The sequence below is a fragment of the Pempheris klunzingeri genome, chromosome 5, assembly GCF_042242105.1.
Source record: "Pempheris klunzingeri isolate RE-2024b chromosome 5, fPemKlu1.hap1, whole genome shotgun sequence".
NCBI classification, from domain to species: Eukaryota; Metazoa; Chordata; class Actinopteri; order Acropomatiformes; family Pempheridae; genus Pempheris; species Pempheris klunzingeri.
Window position 1 is genome coordinate 12,346,573 of NC_092016.1, and position 17,707 is coordinate 12,364,279.

General features: G+C 40.8%; 1 protein-coding gene across 3 annotated transcripts; it reads right to left on the minus strand.

The window, feature by feature from the left end:
• Positions 1-894: 894 nt before the first annotated feature.
• On the minus strand, positions 895-16,882 carry dapk2b (death-associated protein kinase 2b). Of its 3 annotated transcripts, none has more exons than XM_070830914.1 (12): positions 16,723-16,882; positions 16,024-16,184; positions 9,228-9,449; positions 8,314-8,452; positions 6,932-7,061; positions 6,773-6,821; positions 6,652-6,678; positions 6,394-6,546; positions 5,862-5,907; positions 2,871-2,960; positions 2,706-2,786; positions 895-1,975 (listed from the first exon to the last, which is right to left on the minus strand). In XM_070830914.1, exons 2-12 carry the CDS (start codon positions 16,098-16,100, stop codon positions 1,898-1,900), a joined length of 1,092 nt encoding a protein of 363 aa, XP_070687015.1. In that variant the 5' UTR covers positions 16,101-16,184; positions 16,723-16,882; the 3' UTR covers positions 895-1,897. The 3 variants fall into 3 exon arrangements, with proteins under 3 accessions (XP_070687015.1, XP_070687014.1, XP_070687016.1); XM_070830913.1 differs by having other exon boundaries at positions 16,024-16,189; XM_070830915.1 differs by lacking the exons at positions 895-1,975; positions 2,706-2,786; positions 2,871-2,960 and adding an exon at positions 4,277-5,120 and having other exon boundaries at positions 16,024-16,189.
• Between the last annotated feature and the right edge of the window lie 825 nt (positions 16,883-17,707).

The window sequence follows — 17,707 nt, forward strand, 5'->3', positions numbered from 1 at the left end:
GCTGTGTTACAAATTGTGGGCTGAAAGTTTGAAATACTTTAGGGGAAATATAAGACGGTTTTGGAGCTTGACCCACACAAGGTTAAAGGTCGGGATATCTCTGCCTGTGCTGCTTTGTTTTGACCATTCTTTTTGTAATATGTCTCTTGTGATTTATCCAACTTTATGCGCAATACTAAATCATTGAAGCACCTCTTTAAACCCCACATGATTATCGTACACAATACTGTGTATAAAATAGCTTGTGTTCTTAAGATGAACATTGAGCAACTCAGTAATGGGATATTGAAGCACAAACAGGCTTACAGATTTCAGACTGACCCACTTGTTGGTTATGACTCCCTTCTTACCATCTGTGTGGAGCTGGCCTACATTGTGTCACTGCCAAAAATGCATTTGGTTCAGGTCAAATTATTCCCCCAATCTCTTTCAGCCCAGTTGGGCCAAAACAACATTGCTGTTGTGAGACGAAGTAACTGACCAGTGGCTGGATGAAGAATCCGTTCAAGTATCACAATTAGTGCTTGTTGATGTTCAGACAATCAATAATGTATTTATTGTCCAGGGATTTTCTAGTCTTACTCTAGTTTGACAGGGACATCGGCTTGTTTCATCACATTTCTACAGCACAGTCATTGTTGTCTTTGGGTCATCCGAATGCTGATACATTTTTCAAACTCCCAGACCGACATATGGCCATAATCACACCTTTGCACTGAGATTATTACATTGTAAAAGACAATATTTTCACATGATAACATGATTGCCCAAAACAGAAAATGGAAACAGGTTTAATAGTGCTGATTTATATCCAAGAATCTTGAGATGTTCTAATTTTTACATTGTGACGGAGTCATTTATTTTTGACTTAACAGAAACTCAAGAAGAAAACAATCATGTTCATTAATTTATTAAACAAAATGCCAATTTACAATACATACAATACATACAAGTTAACAGAAAAAACCCCCCAAAAAGTGTGCTTAAAACAGTGACAGTTCTTTTTAATGAGCTAAGATACGAGTTGAAATGAAATTAAGACATTTGGCTAATATTTATGTATATTTACACCATAAATACATCAAATATATCACAATCTAACAATTATGTTGAAAAATTCAACTGTTAAAATTATTTTATGTTTATATATGCGATATTTATAGATATTTATTCATATATGTTTAAGATGAAATGCAATTATTGTCCCAGTGGACATGAGTAATTTACATAAATTCAAAATATCACACACACAGTAAACAGTTAAAGGCTTTAGCTAAATTATTCTGATGTGGCAAAAGAGAGGGTTCACGGTAAACAGCGTGTTTGAACAGACATTGCTGTATGTTAAGCAAAAGAACATGTAAACATATGGTTATGAAGTTCTGCTACCATTCTGTCATCCTGCAGTGCTAAACCCTTTCATCTGCTCATTCTTATTAAACACACTTTGTGCAAATCTCCACTTCCAGCCTGAGCAATAAAAAGAAAATAATCTAACTGTCAATATTCGGATGTTAAACAGCAGCTGACGGACTTTTAAGACTACAGTTATTAGAGGAAGCTGCCTACATTCTCATGTATGTGCTAACATTGGCCTCTCAGTTCCTGTCGACAGTAATACAGTTATATCTTCTTAAGCCAGAGAACAGCAGCTCCGATTTAGAAATGGCAGAATGCTATCTAACATACAGCAGATGAACTGGTGGTTTTGTGGGTCACCAAGACAAAATTACCTTGACCAATGAAAACTCTGCATTTACAGCAGTCACTCAAACAGATACTGGAGCTGATTCTTTATGACAAGTAACAGCTGCAAAGTGTGCATCAAAAAGGTGCATTGTCACTGTTCTGCAACCGGAACATTGTTGACTGACACACTTGCTGCTGGTTGTTGTTCTCAGGAAGTGCTGCTTCTCTTTCTGGTCCTCGGCCTCCTCTTCAGGATTTCTTCCTCTTGGTCACTTTCACAATCTCTCTGAAATAATCAAAATAGTTGAGTTAAGAAAGAGCTGGGACATTGTTTGTGTGGTGAGGGTGATGACAGTGCTAGCGCTTAAGTACAGATCAGATAGAAGCTACTGCATTATTTCTGCAAATAAATACTGCTGAATACAACACGTGGCTGTAATAGTAACACCTATAGTAGTTAAAATCACAACAGTTTCACATTTTTAAAAATACATGTATTTGCTTTTTTGCAGAGAGTATTGAAACCACTTTCATGTCTGTTCAGTGCGGCAAACATAAAGCTGCAGCCTGTAGCCCATTAGCTTAAATTGGCAGACTGTCTTCACCTACCAGCACCTCCAGAGCTCACAAATTAAAACCTTTTTTCTTGTTTGTTTATTCTGTACAAAATCTGAAGTGTAAAAATGGTGGTTTTATAAGGGGTTATTTGTTTGACTGTTTCTTGGCCATTTGGTTGGATCAAAGTCATAACAAGACCTTGATCAAGAAATCATCTGGCCCGTAATCAATCATATTGCTGTGAATGTTTTTATGCCATAGATTTATTCCTGTTGTTATGCTAAGATAAGCTAACTGTTGGCTGTAGTTTCATATTTAGTATACAGACACGAGAGTGGTATCGCTTTTCTCATCTAACTGTGCAAGAGAGCGAATATGGAAAATTCTTAAATGATCAAACTGTTGCTTTAAGTGCAGACTGAGCCACCGCTGTTAGATTTAGAAGAGCGAGTTCTCACCCCATCCTGCTCAGGCAGCTTCTGGCCTTTCTTCATGATCCGTGTGAGGTGATTGCACAGAGCCACAATTCTGAATGACAGCTGTTGAACAGATAAAAGCAAAGAGACTGAAATCAGTTGAAAGAACCCTGATTGCTGTAAGGAAATCATCAAACTGTAGTTTACCTTCCACCTGCGTCTGGCGTACTGTCTCCTAAAGTTCTCCAAGTTGACCACTGACAGCCTTTTCACCATGGCCTGTCTGGGATTCAGAGGCTGCAGAGACACAATGAGGGATGACATAGCAGAGAAAGTATCTTTCATGTTAATGTCAAATATTCAAAAGTTCAAAAATATTATCCTTTGTACTTTTGACACTATAATCTGAGGGGCATCTGGAAATAAACTGACATTTCAGATTATAAATCACAATGGAATGTATAATATAATAAATGGTGAACATTTATTTCAATGCTTCAAAGCGTGTATAGGCGTGTATATTTGCTGAGATGCTAACACACTGACAAGGAAGTGACACATTTTTAAACACAAGCGATCTTATCATAGATGTTTTTTTCCTAGCGACTCATACAACATCTCCAAGAAAGAAATAAGACAGGCTTTTGAAATAAATAAATCAACCTTTAGTAAAAGTGCACATTGGAAACTATGAAGAATCCTGACAAATTGATAACAACTGTAAAATAAACATCAACATACAGTCTAGAAAAATACAATGGAATGAAAAAATAAATCAATAAAAACTTCTGATACATTCCATTGAAATGGATTCCTGTTTCATCCTGTGTCTGCTTCTGGCCATAACACAGTAAAAACATTCATGATTAATATTCATCCTCATTATCATTAGGTCTACTTGTCAAAACAAGAAGCTACCAAACCTGCTTATTCAAAAAGAGCACTGCATCAATAAATCTAGTTTATTTATCTGTTGATCTCCCTTCAATTTTCAACTTTCCCTTCAATGACTCTGACAATAGTTGTGGGAAATGTGCTTATTTGCTTTCTTGTTCAAACTTAGATGAGATATTTGGACATATTTGTCCATTAAATGTGAAGCTGCTGACAGGTTAGCTAAGCTTAGAGCTGAAAGCTGGGATACACATTTACCCTGGCTCTGTCCAAAGGCAACAAAATCCATTCACCAGTACTTCAACAAAGATTTTTTTTCTTCCATTTGAAGAGAGCCAGGTCAGCTGTTTCCCTGTGTGCAGTCTTTGTGCCTGTAGCTTATTGTGTAATTCCCATTCCTATTACTATTAAAATTGCTTTAAAGCTGCCATATTCTGCTAATTTTCATATTCATATTTGTATTTGGAGGTCCTTCAAGAACAGGTTTACATGGTATTATGTTATTTTCGTACCAGACAGTTAACTGTAACAGACATGGCTACTACAGCTGTTTTCAGCCTCTTTCTGCATGCTCCGCTTTAGAAGAACAGAACAACGGTGAACAGCCGATGTTTTCAGTGGGCGGCCTGCTGAAGGGCTCTAGCAAGTCACATGTTCAACAGATCCCCTTATGACATCATAAAGGGAGCAAAAAAGTTTTTTTGCACAATATGGGACGTTTAACTGAAATGTATTATACTACAAAATTTGCGCAAGCAAAAAATAGAAGTAAAGAAAACGTAAAGACTACACAGCTATACATTCAAAAATGTGTATTGCTGAAAAGTCAGTGGAATCAGTTGAAGTCAGTTGAATTCCAACGGCCTCAAATTCAAAATCATGTTAAGGTCTTTAAGGTCAATAAAAGTGTGTCTTCATATGTTTATGTCAACCAGACTCTGTAAGTGGCTGTTTGGCCACGGGGCACAGTTCCCTCCTGCACGACTGATGCACCAGCTCCATAAGCGCCTGCTTCACATCTGTGTTCAGGCTGCTGCTGTGGATGCTGCTGTTGACTCCCTCTGGATCCAGAGAGCTCATCACCTCCTGCAGCCACTGCAGCTCAGAGTTCAGCTCCTGCCTCAAAGAATCAAGCTGACTCTGCCTCTGGCTATACTTCCCACTGATGCTCTCCAGACTGGCATCTATAGCCTTCATGTCGTCCTGCAGCAGCCTCCTTGTGGCCTCCACTTTGCGGAACTCATAGTGGACCTGGGATAGCTGCTTCCTCGCAGTCTCACTCTCCTCCTTGTACCAGGCCTCCTTGTCGTTGTAGATGGAGAGCAGTGCTTCTATGTCACCTTGCAGAGTGTGGTGGGCTCCTGCCACCTCTGACAGCCCTGTCTCCATCAGACTGACGTCCTCCACCACATGGGCAAAACGCTCAAAGTTGGCATATGTGTTGTTCTGGGGCATACTGGAGTGGGATTGGATGGTGTACTCCTTAAGACGCTTCGTCTTCAGCTGCTCGCCTTTCTTCTCCGCCTCAGTGGCAGCGCTATCCTCTTCCACGTGGCCAAGGGACTTCAGACAGAAGGGTGGAGGGGGGGGACACTGAGTGAGAGGCTGTCTCATTGTTGCATCTTGAAAACACACACAGCGATGAGTACCCCAGCAGACGTGGCCCTGTAGGATTAGTGTGTGACCCTACAGCGAAAGCCATGGCAGATAAGAGCACCAAAAACAACAACAGACATTCCTCTTGAGTGTGTTATGTTTCCTGGCTTCATGCTTGCATCCAAACAGGCCGAAGACTCCACAGTAAAGCACCATTCACATGCATCTCAGCAGCTGATGTTGGAGTGGACATCTTCAACATTTCAGCTTGTTAAATGTCCGTGCCATTAAAAAGTTAGTGAGATCTTGCTTCAGTTTGATCACTTGAATTCCTTGACACATTGACCTTTTCATATTGCAAAAACACAGCTGTACAAGATGGGTGGAGCTAAATGTGTTGATAGGCGAAGGGTGAGAGAAATATTCCCAAAGGGGGGGTGTGGTGCAGTGACATACATAATATACAGTCATAAAGTATGTTTTCAACAAGGCAGGACATATATAAATAGTTAGTGGATGCCTTTCGGCACATGTAACGATGGACTGTCCTCTGTAATAACAAACAAACCTGTTATTCATATGTTACCTTTGACATTCACTGTTAAATGTTGTTTTACATGTAGCAGCAGCAGGTGATGCGCTGACAGTAGTTACTGAGGACATAAAAACATGCAATAATGCACACAAATCACACCATAAAGTTCATACCTTAATCCAGTGATGGCTGAGGGCGTCTTGTATGGTCATCCGTTTTCTGAAATGATTAGAAAATGAGAAAATGCAGCTGAGTAAATACACTCGAACAGCTACATCAGACACGGAGCATGCTAAGCAGTCACGCTTTAGGATGTTAATCTCTCAGGAATACGTTTCACAGGAATATTTGGTTTCCTGGAGTTGTATTTAAATGGAAACACATGTTCTGTGACAAGAACAGGATCACATGGTACAGAGACAGAGACATATTACAGGGTGCTTTGCCTGTGGTAATTAGTTTATGGCATAAATAATGTTTATTTAGCTTATTTCATTTAGTGTGTTACATTATGCACAAAAAACAAATGTGTCTAAATCCTTGCTCTAGATTTCTGTGGACTGGCTGTCCTTTCATTCTCATTTGGAGCAAGTCTGCGCATTTAATGAGCTTAGGCTTTATGGCAGTGAAACCTCTAATGCTGGACTTTGTATTGGAATTGTCAGACATGACCTTCAGCCTTCAGCTGTTGATCAGTTCCTTTACCTTGTGTCCTTCTCCAGTAGCTGTCTGATGAAGCTCTTGGCCAGCTCGCTCGTGTTGCTGAAGAGCTCTTCGTCGAAGTCGTAGTTCATCGCCGAGATGTTTCCCAGCGTTTCCTGCTTCGTGTCACCGAGGAAAGGTGACGCGCCGCTCAAACTGAAACAACAGCACAAACGTTCACACGCTTGCATAGACTTTCCTCGATAATCACTTAAAATGAATTAAGATTCTTGCACATAATCATGAATCATCCCAACTTACAGTATATATGTGATGACTCCAATGCTCCTGAGAGAAAAACAGCACAAGGTTAATCCAAAGTTATGCACTGCAGCCTGTTCTATGGAAGGCAGCAGAGTCAGAGGTAATTAAAGGCTCTTACCACATGTCTGCTTCCATCCCCAGTGGCTCATAGTTGACTATCTCTGGAGCTGAAAATAGACAGCACACACTCCAGCATCACAAACAGAGCCAGGCCTAACACCAAGCCTCCTCTTAAAATGTCCTACACTGCAAACACATCTCATACAAAATCACTTACCAACAAATTCAGGAGTTCCAAAAATGTTTTTGAAATCTGTCCCAGCTTCTATTTTGTGTGCCAGTCCAAAGTCTATGAGTTTGATGCGGGGTAGAGGAACATTCCTGTCCAGCAGCATTATATTTTCAGGCTGGAGTGTGAAAAGAACAAAACAGAGATGGACTTTTGTCAGCACATTCGTACCAAGATTGGGCGATACTTAAGCAGCACTGAGTGAAACAAGTTACCTGGTTAAAGCCGCCTTTTTTCGGAAGCATTAAAGAAAAAACAATGCAACGGTTACAGTCATACTTTTAGCGTGAAAGATTACAGGAAAAATTATTGGAATCTTGGACATTTTGCTTATTTGCTTTCTTGCAGAGACTTAGATAAGAGGACTGCTGCAACTTTCATGTCTGTTATGAAGTTCCTGTTAGCTGTCTGCTAATGCACTGTAGTGTAGCGCAAAGAGTAGAAACAGTAGGAAAAAGCTACCACCCCAAAAGCTAAGCTAAGCTCTCTATTAACATCCATTTTTTAAATCCCTACAAAGGCAATAATGTACAAACTACAGACTGCCATTTTATGAACATTACATGCTGGACTATTTCTTGATCAGGAAGTTACAGGTTGAAACCAACAAATACCTGGGGAATACTTCAGCACATACACCCTTGTAAAACAGCACCTTTTGTAAGGATTAAACAAATGGAAAACAAAATGTTAAATCATGAGTTTTAGAGGTTCTGGAGGTAGATTTTGTGACTTTTGAACAGTGGTCTGACTCCAGTCATTGTTCTGAGCTACAGTAAGTTAGCCAGCTGCTAGCAGGAGCTTGATATGTAGTTGTGAGAGTGATATTTTCTCATGTAACTCACAACAAGAAAGCTAATAAACAATTTTCCTAAATGTAAAGCTTTTGCGCATAATTAAGCACAATTTTTGCAGATTTACAGGGGTTCAGACTATGGCATTGCTCTGGATTCAATGTCAAGGTCACAATATCTGTGCTGACTAATTATTAACCTTTGGATCTCACAGAAAATGTTAAGCACTACTGAGATCAGTCATTGTTAACTGAACCTCACTGCCTCGCTAAGTGTTCTTTTTCCTTATTTGCCAGATGAGAGTGAAGAACAGTCGCAGCTGCTTAAGAACAGGACAGTGACTATCAGAGAGCAGCGTGGGCAGGACTGCTCTGTGAAAGTGAGGAGATAACCTTGTGGTGTCTGTATCTGAGAGTCTGGATCTCTGCCACAGAAAACAGGAAGGATGTGTGATTCAGAACACAGGTCTCTACATTAGACATCTGCTATGTGTTGTATGATTCCTGTCCTGCTCAACCAAGCGTGTACAATACGAATATAAATTTACATACGATACACAGAAAGAACATTTTGTACCTTCAGATCAAAATGCGTGATCCTCTTGGAGTGGAGGTACTGAACTCCATCGAGGATCTGTTTGATAAACTGAGTGGCCTCCTCTTCACTGAGAGACTCCTTCTGAGCCAAGAAATCGAACAGCTCTCCTCCAGAGACCCTGTAACACACACACACAAACACACAGGCACACTCAGAGACTCATCCTGTGGGCTCAGATAATCCGAGTGGGCTCTCTTGAACATTATCTAAAGTGAGTTCTCAGGATTTGGATGCACTAGTTTCAGGATGCCTTAGATATGTTTGTTTGTGGTGACAATCCGGGTCTGCTTTGAGTCAGCCTGCCCTACTTATGCGTCTCTGTGAATGACAAGCTTTTCATGATAAAATTCTTGAAAAGCTGCTGAAAAGGGGTATAAAGCATCCTTTGGCCAGCTGGCAGTCTATGAACATGATGTTCTTTTATATTCATACAAAGACAACATAATACACTGAATGACGCATGCATGCCATCCTGTGTCTAACAGGATTTGTTATGTCAGTCAGTTCACCCCTGCTTTGATTCGACTGAGCTTTTATTTAGCCCTAATTGTGCCCTCCATGTTCCCAGTCACTTGCTGGATGCAGACGGGGCCCTCTGAGGCCCCTTTTCTGTTTATTGGCTCTGTGAGACCCGTTGGGTCCTCTGTGGCACACGTGATCCTGGCAAACATTGGTTCAATAAATAATCTATGTAAAGAGAAAAAAGACTTGCAGATCAGAACATGGACACAACTTTACCACCACGGATCTGAAACATCAAAAATGACTGCACTGACATCGTGGTTTTTTATTAAAACAAAATGCCAAGCTGGTGTACACCAGTATGATTTGGCCAGCATTTTTTCCCAGTGTACTCGTATTATGATGTATTGTTAAATCATGCAGTGACTCACAGTTCGAGGATGAGCACCACATCTGTGCGATTCTCGTACACATCATGTAGCTCCACAATGTTGGTGTGATGGAGCTGCTGCAGGATGTTCACTTCTCTCTCAATCTCCTCTCTTCTCACACCACGTCTGCTGGCCCGACTCTGACGCTTCTTGATGAACTTGGCTGCATATTCAGTGCCTGTACTCTTCTCCATACAGCGTTTGACAATTGCAAACTGCCCACTGTAGACACAAAAGGAGAAAAAAAAGACACTGATTTTACTCAGTGTAACTGTATTGTCTGTTTAATGTGACACTTGATTCAAGTCTGTCATCTTATCATAATGAGATTTTATAATTTCTGTTAGGTTTTGCTGTACCTCTCATGCGTTGAGTGCACTATACTGTGAGTATCATTTTTCATAAAACAGAGCAATTTCTGATGAAACTTTCAACATTTAACAACAGGACATAGTTGCAGGTGAAGACAGGCATCAGGGAGGAAGCCATGTGTCATAACCAGCTGAAATATTGAGGTGTAGTACATCACTTCCTGTTTCCCAGCCAAACAGAGAACAATCAGACAGGCAGGCAGTGTGTGCGGAGCTGCTGTCCTCCCACTCCAGCAGCTTTCCTGCCAAATTTCTAGCCATCCTCGAGAGATCAGTCCACGGAAAAAAATCCCAAAAACTCGGAATATTTCACAACAGAGGTGTGGTTAGAGACCATCTCTCAGTGGATTATTGTTTCACTTTTCACTGTGCTCTTGTATTGCATGCTACAGTCTGTGGACATGTGGTTATGTAGCATTTAGTTAATGTGTTTAAATTCTGAGATCTAGTATCCCAATGAAGGCATTTCAGCTCAAAAGACAGGGGTGACTCTACTAGTGAACTTATCGGAACATTTTCTTTTATTGTCACTTTCCTCTAACATGACTACAGTCATTTTTACCCTTAACTGACCCACTGACAGACTGAGTGAAGAGTGTGAAAACATTTTCCAGCACTGTCGCCCAGTTAAATATATGTTGTGAGTCTCCATGGCTTTATTATCAGACCAGCACTTGTAATCTCAGACCTAACTAAGCCTGCTGCCACTCCTGCTGCTTTACATGCTTCCTGCTGCTGTGGGCTAACCTGCCCACTCTATACATTCAGGCTCAGAAAAAACAAGCCTCTCAGTCACTGATCTCTCAGTATCAGGCCACAGAAAGACATGGGGGCGAGAGTGGTTGCAGAGCTGGCAAAGGGTCTCTCAGTGGAGAAGAAGAGTGTTATCTTTGAGAAGACAGAGGAGGAACATTTAGTCAAGTATGCATACAGAATAGTGACTAGGATGATTGGATAAAACATATTAAAGCATCTGGAGTGATACAATTCTTTAATGGAAATTATAAGATACATTGTATAAAAACAACAAAGACATAATAACTAGCAGCCATTTCATATGTTTTCAACATAACTGTCCACACAGAGATTCCAGGGTGGCTGTCTAGTCTGCGTCCACTATCATCATGGTGTCTAGTGGGCTAAGAATAGCCCGGCCCACACACTCGTTCTCCACCTGCCACCTCTCTGCTGCTGCTGCTGGGGATAGGGAAAAAGCCTGCTGAGCCGGAGGAGTGCAAAGAGAAGAAGAGTGAAGAGGAGGGCTGCTGAAAAGAGCTGCTAGATAACTGACCTCAGACCACACTCGTTTCACACAGCAGTTTTCACAGTGCGCTTGCAGAGAGATAACTCCAGCTCATCACAAAATAAATAAATGGATTACATACAAAACTAATCAGCTTTGTGGCTTTAATCAGAAAACCTACTAACTTTAACCTTCCTTTAACCGCAGTAGTGCAGGGCACACCCTGTCCTGTGCTTACACAGTTCTACAATCACATCTGGGAGTAGCTCCGCTGAAGACATTTTGCCAAGACTTTTTCCAAAGTTGATTTGCTCAAAAACAGCAAAACAGCAGTTACTGGGGTGTACTCTCTTTACACCACACTACATTACGCTGGAAGGATAAAATATTTGGTACATCTCCCAGTATTGTGCAACACATCAAAGTATGGCCTCAGACACAGCCTAAAAAGAAAACCTAATTATCATTTATCAGTTGCAGGACACGTGTATTGGGTCGCATTAGTTTATACAGGTGTTGCTAAAGAAGAGGAATGTTTTTGTCCGGTTGATTTCATGCCTTAGAGAGGTAGGCTATCTACTGAACCACAAAGACCCAAGAAGCTATTATTTAGTATCAGGGCAACACAAACACTGCCAAAATAAGATTTCTGACTGAACATGTCTCAACAGAGAATGCAGGAGAGATGACGAGAGCGGGAACGGGGGGGGGCATATGTCGTAACAATGGTCTTCAAAGAGCCACACACACACGCCGCAAAGGAAAAATAAAAACAGGGCTGATGGGGTGCTGAAGCAGAGCAGCAGCGTGGCATCTCAAACGCTCCTTCTATGTGTTCTATTCACAGGACGTTTCCACCCCGGAGACATCCCTGAAAGGCTGACCCTGTTAGAGATGACTATGATAATGTGTGAACTGAAGAGGAGGGTAAGTCACTCAATGAATCCCACTTGCAAAAACAGGCATCAAGTACCCAGAGGGGAGGAACGGTCACATGGCAGTAGCAGCAACAGTGTACTTGATTTGCCTTTTAAGCAAAACTGAACAGAATTACCTCTGGTAGGTGAATGTTGCAGCACAAATGTGAGAAAATGCAAACACATATGTCAGTGCGAGGGCTTTGGTTTAATGTTGTTACAAAGTGCAAAGTATCAGCGGAGGGAGCAGTGATGCTGGGAGCGGTATTCCACAACGGGCCGGGCGTGCCGGCTGTCTTAGCTCTAAGCCGGCCAGTGGGGCTGAAAGTACCATCTCTCTGCAGAGTTTCCACTTCCAACAGCTGAAGGTCATTATCCACAGCCAAGGTTGGAGGAATGCTTAGACAAGTGGCGCCGGCCCAATATTTTAACACATTTCTCAACTGAACAACCTCTAGGTCAGTATGATAAAGACAGCCAGATTCATAATTGACCAAGCCCTGTCCCTTACCACCCCGTCCATCTGTAAAATATGACTCATTATTGCAGAAAGTATATTTTCTAGAGTAACAAATGCTTTAAACTCCAAACACACAATCTGTCAGCCACTTTATCTGTAATCAGTAAGAAATATCTCCACATTCAGTCCCATTAAGTGTTCAGGATACTCTAGATTCCCACTTGTTTTGAAGTGGTCCAATCATGTCAGCAAAGCAGCTGTGGAGTAGCAGGGCTTTATGAGTGTCTGAGTGTCGAACGGGAACTCCGGGAATGTCCAACAGGTCAACATGGAGTTCCCTCCATCAGGCACTGCACTGCATAAACACATTTTTCACCCACTGCACAGCAGGAATGTCTGTTCCTCAAAACTGACAACGTGCATTCTTGTCCTGCTCCTTGTACATGCATGCTGTCCGTGCTACAGATACATCATGTACAGTACTTCCCTTCGGAGAACTTTCAGCACTTTACTGCGTTCATCAGCAGCACCTGTCTGCCTTACAACTGTCACCTCTTTTCATTTCAACACATGTAGTGTGCCGCTGCCCTCCCTGCATCCTCTCCACAGACAACAAACTTCTGAAAACCAAAAACAAAAATACAAAAATATTTTGCTAACCAGGATGTGATTTGACGTTTTCAGTGCTCCTACATTCAGTTGAAACTCAACATTTTAGTCTAAAGACAGATAAATTAGCATGCTAACATTCTCACAATGATCATGTTAACATCCAGGTATTAAGGAAGTATGAAGTTTACCATGTTCACCATCTCCATTTAGCATGTTGACATACTAATACTTGTTTATTAGCACTAAACATACAGTATAGTTAAGGCTAACGGGATTGTTAGTTTTGCAGGTATTTGATCGCGAATCATACATTTTGACCAAATAGTGGCACTTGATGAAACCTACAGTTACACAGTTCATCTTGAGGTGGATATGAATATGTATACCAAATTTCACAGCAATACATACAACAGTTGTTGAGACATTTCGCTAAAATCCACAAATGTCAACCTCATTGTGGTGCAGCTCGTGCTAGATAAAAAGTCAGGGTTTCACCAAAGTTTGTAAGATTCAACCTCTGGAGAGCATTAACCCTTTGAGGGTCTTCAGCACTTTCTAGTGTGTTATGATTTTTATTTTTAGCATATTTTATCAGTTTTTCATGCATATTGCTTATAATTTTGCAAGATGGTGAATTTTTCAGAGTTCTCAATTTTTTTCATGTATTTTTTGTGTATTTTAGACCATAAAATGATGCGCATCATGACAAAAACATGGCAATTTAAGGGTTAATTTTTTTAAAAACTAATTAAAATTTGATATGTATGATTAGGGCTGATGCTGGTCTAAAAAACTATTTAAAAAAAAGAAAGATTTTTAACATTTTTATGGCTTGTTTTTATGCATACACATTTATGTGTGTAAGGATCTTTAACGTGATTATTTCTGAGGACCTTCAAGGGGTTAATGACCAAAGTGGTGGGCCGACTGACAGGATGGCTTTAGTAGAGCCGTAATGCTAGCCAGGCTAAAAACACCACAGACCCACGATTGTCTCTGCTAACCGATGTGAAGCCTGTGAAGGACTTCGATCCACTTTAGTGTGAGCACTGTGTTTACAGATTCCAAAATTAGGAGGAAGTTGACAAGCCTTTTATTTTTGTTCAGGCATGCAAAGACAATGGCACTTCCTATCCAACGGTGCATCCTGTAAATTTTTACTCGGTGATGACAGAGATTCATTCAATAAGCGCAGTATCTGCATCTAGTGAAGGAGGTCGCACAGGTTCAAAACTTCTTGGGTCGTTAAGACCAAACATGGACAAGAATCGATCTGCTGTTGACAGGTAGAGCACATACAGTCCGCCATATGCACAGAAGTCCCCTTTCTCTGCCTTGCCTTGGTGGTTACTTGTGCAACAGCTCACCATGGTCTCACCAGTGGCAGCTGTCGGCTCACACTGTGACACTTCCTACTGTATGTCATCAGTGTCATCGCTCAGATGGTAAGACAGGTACAGTTGTCAGTAAATGCCTGACGTCTCAAGTTGTGTGTTTTACAGACAGGCTTACCAAAAATTCTCCATCAGTGGTGGAAAGAAACATTGAGTACAAATGTGTGGGGCCCCCTGACATTAAAATCTGTCAGTAGGGGGACAGCATGATGAATTGACTTTCCTGTGGTGAATGGCTCAACAGTTCCATAGAGCACAGAACATCTTAAACACTCCTCACAGATTAGTTTTTGACCCCCCTCACCAAATTTCCTCACCCTCTTGAGAGGGTGGTTGCGTAGGCTTTTAGGAACATTGTGACGTATATTGGGTGAGGTTGGGCTGCGTCCTCCCAAACTCACTACAAAGATGTCACAACGAGACATGATGACTGCAAGAAAACAATTCCAGCAGCTGAATTGGTGATTAAATTCTCAGACATGTTCCGTGACTGAAAACACTTTTCTTGTTTTCAGTTGCAGCTTTTAACCACAATAGTCTTGTGTTTGTATTTCACACAATAGTGGAGCTGAACATGTACGAAGTTCAGCTCACAGCTGACTCTTTTCGAGCAACAGCTCAACCACAACTCAGTGATATTCTCAGTCTTGAACACAATGCATTTCCACACCTTTCATTTCCCAGAATTACTCTCAAGTAAGGCCCTCTTTATAAAGTGCTATTAAACAATTACACAACAAACTGTAAGTTGTAAGTAATGGTTTTAACAATGTCAAGACATAATTCCCTAATCCTTTATAGATCAGTCAAAATCCATTAATAAGAACATTTGATTTGCCAGGTTGTGATGAGTACTGACATTGTGATGAACATGACACCTGCTTCATCTTTTAGTTAATCAGAAAGGAACCTTTAATGTTGCATAAAAGCATTAAAAAGTTGCTCTATATAGGATATCATTTTAAAGGTGCTTTATATGAAAATGCCACACACTATCATTTTATCAATGTTAATTGTCTTTTTATCCATAGCTGTTTATTAACAGATGCATTTGAATACTTCATGAGGCAGACATATGAGGAATGTTCCTTTACCGGCATATACTGTAAATGCAACTCAAGCTCCCATTTCAGCAGCAGGTCTTGGTTTGACCTGTCAGGGTGTGTCAAAAGAGGCTGTACAGTAAAGGACCAGCAAATACTGCGACAGAGTGTATATTTTGACCAGTAGTGAAAGGTCAGGGGTCAGACACTTCCGTCTCACACACCCTCTCTATCTGTTGTCGGTGAGTGGTGCACATGCCAAAGCTGTCCTTCCCTGCAAAATGGATTTACAGCTTCCTCAATCCATATTGCACTTGGCCAACTTCCTTTAATTAATTTCCCCCAAGGATACCGTTTCCTTTATGTCTGCTCTGTATACTCCTCCTCAACATTCAACTTCAACACTCCAATCCACCACCCAGAATCAATCCTGGCAAAGGCACTAAATCAAATTTGATTCTCTTTCCTGGGCCGAACATATCGTTCTCAAACAGAGCTTGTTTTCTTAGAGCATGCTTACATTTGAAACTTTATCTCCTGCTGTAAACTTCAGCCTACTTAAACACAGGGACACTCCCCATTTCAAGCTTAAACAGGCCAGCTGTTTGCATACCTACATACACACATGAGGACTGCTGCGTCAGGGGAGAGCTGAATCACACTGACTCACACAAAGCAAGGGGGGATCATTTTCTATGACATTAAAAACACCTTTCACTCTACATGCTTCATTAAACAATTTTGAAAACTACTCACCTTCCCAGTTCTTCTCCAATTTCATAGAAATCATCCACATTCTGTTGCTTGAACACCGCCATGCCAGGTGTCTTCATTGATGTAGTTTATCTCCTTGATATGCACCAGTTATGCCTGTCTGTCCGTCTATCCAGCAGTCTTCTTCCCTTTCTCCGCAAGTCCTGCCCTGCCGATGCAAAGAGGTGTTGCTGATGATTTATGACTGAAGAAACGGAAATGTTTGCTACATGTTACAGCCTGCTTCCATGCAAGAGTTGCACCTTCTTTCACCTGACTGTTGAGAAAGCAGCAACACCATAAACTGACCAGCAAAGGAAATTACAAAAGTACACTAAGTCCGTCTTTCACTTGTCTAAATAGTGATTAGTGGCTTTAAGATTTAATCAGTACAACTCATACAACTAGCCAAGCTGGGCATATATAACAGTGTTTGGTTGTTGTGATTATAACAGGATTACGATTTTTGGGGTAATTAGGGCAGGATATCTGTGAAATTTGCACCAGTTGTGAAACTCTGTCTGGTAAAAAGACTGACATTAGCAGCAACATACACTTTGTAATTACTTAGAATAACATTTTCAGATTTTCAGTGAAGACCAGTGAAGAACACAAGAAACTGAAATACCACAAACTTCCTATCTGGTAAGTTTCACTACAAGTGGCTCCACAAACTGTCTGCAATCAAATCTCATGTCTTACCTTCTGTCAGACGCAGAGCTGATGGTAAACTGGGTTCCAAAGTCTCCTACAGCTGGTCTGGCCTCCTCATGGCTGCAGCTCAGACACTACACTGCTCCTTTGGTTTCTCTGTTGTTTCCTGTCACTTATGGCAGCACCATCAGGCTTTTGTGTCTGCACAAGTCCCTCCCCCCGATGGCTCTATTATGAAACTGCAGCATGAGAGGGGCAGGCTATCAATAAATATGACCAGCATGTCTGGTGTTTATTCTGAACGAGCATTTAAGGAACTGAGTATCAACACAGCAAGCTGTTATTTTCTGCTTCATAAGAACACCTGCAGATGGACAGAACACACTCAGTTATTGTTTATTGAGTCTGTAACTGGTATTACAAAACACACAGTGGCGCATACTTAATGCTCTAACATAAAAGCTTTGCACATTTCATTATTAAATGATACCGAAGAACAATGAACAAGATGCCATAGAGATTTACATACAAAAGAATGAAGTGCCCTAGAATGTTTTTCATCTTGTTGCTACACTTGTGCAATAAATTGCTGCGAAAAACAAAAGACAGAAGAGAAAAGATAACATAAAATGTAGCTTATTTGATGTTTGATGCACTTGATATTTGATGCAAACTAGTTTCGAAATATAAAGTTGTGTATTGAGACCTGCTGTATGAGCCATCTGACAAAATGAGTGGACCTAAGACAAGTTTAACCATGATCAAGCTTGAAAATTTTGATCCTCTAGAGAGACCTGCTCTCATGAGGAAAAAAACAAATTACATTTCTACTTCTACAGATCTTCTTTTCATTCACATTTCCATCATTAAAACAATCACGATTCTTCAATTTGTTCACAAGTTCATGTGGTCCAACAGAAAAATTAGGCATGATACAAGATTGTAGCAAAGAAAAGGTGGACAATTATTTTACTGACAGCAAAGAAATGGCTGTAAACAGCTCGAGGTAAACTAGAAATAGAGGAAATTAAAA

Coding starts and splice junctions, on each gene's coding strand:
- dapk2b (XM_070830915.1), bottom strand. CDS start 16,100: ATGAAGACACCTGGCATGGCGGTGTTCAAGCAACAGAATGTGGATGAT. Junction 9,450..16,023: donor ATTGGAGAAGAACTGGGAAG/GTGAGTAGTTTT, acceptor TTGTGTCTACAG/TGGGCAGTTTGCAATTGTCA. Junction 6,547..6,651: donor GGAGTCATCACATATATACT/GTAAGTTGGGAT, acceptor CTGTTGTTTCAG/TTTGAGCGGCGCGTCACCTT.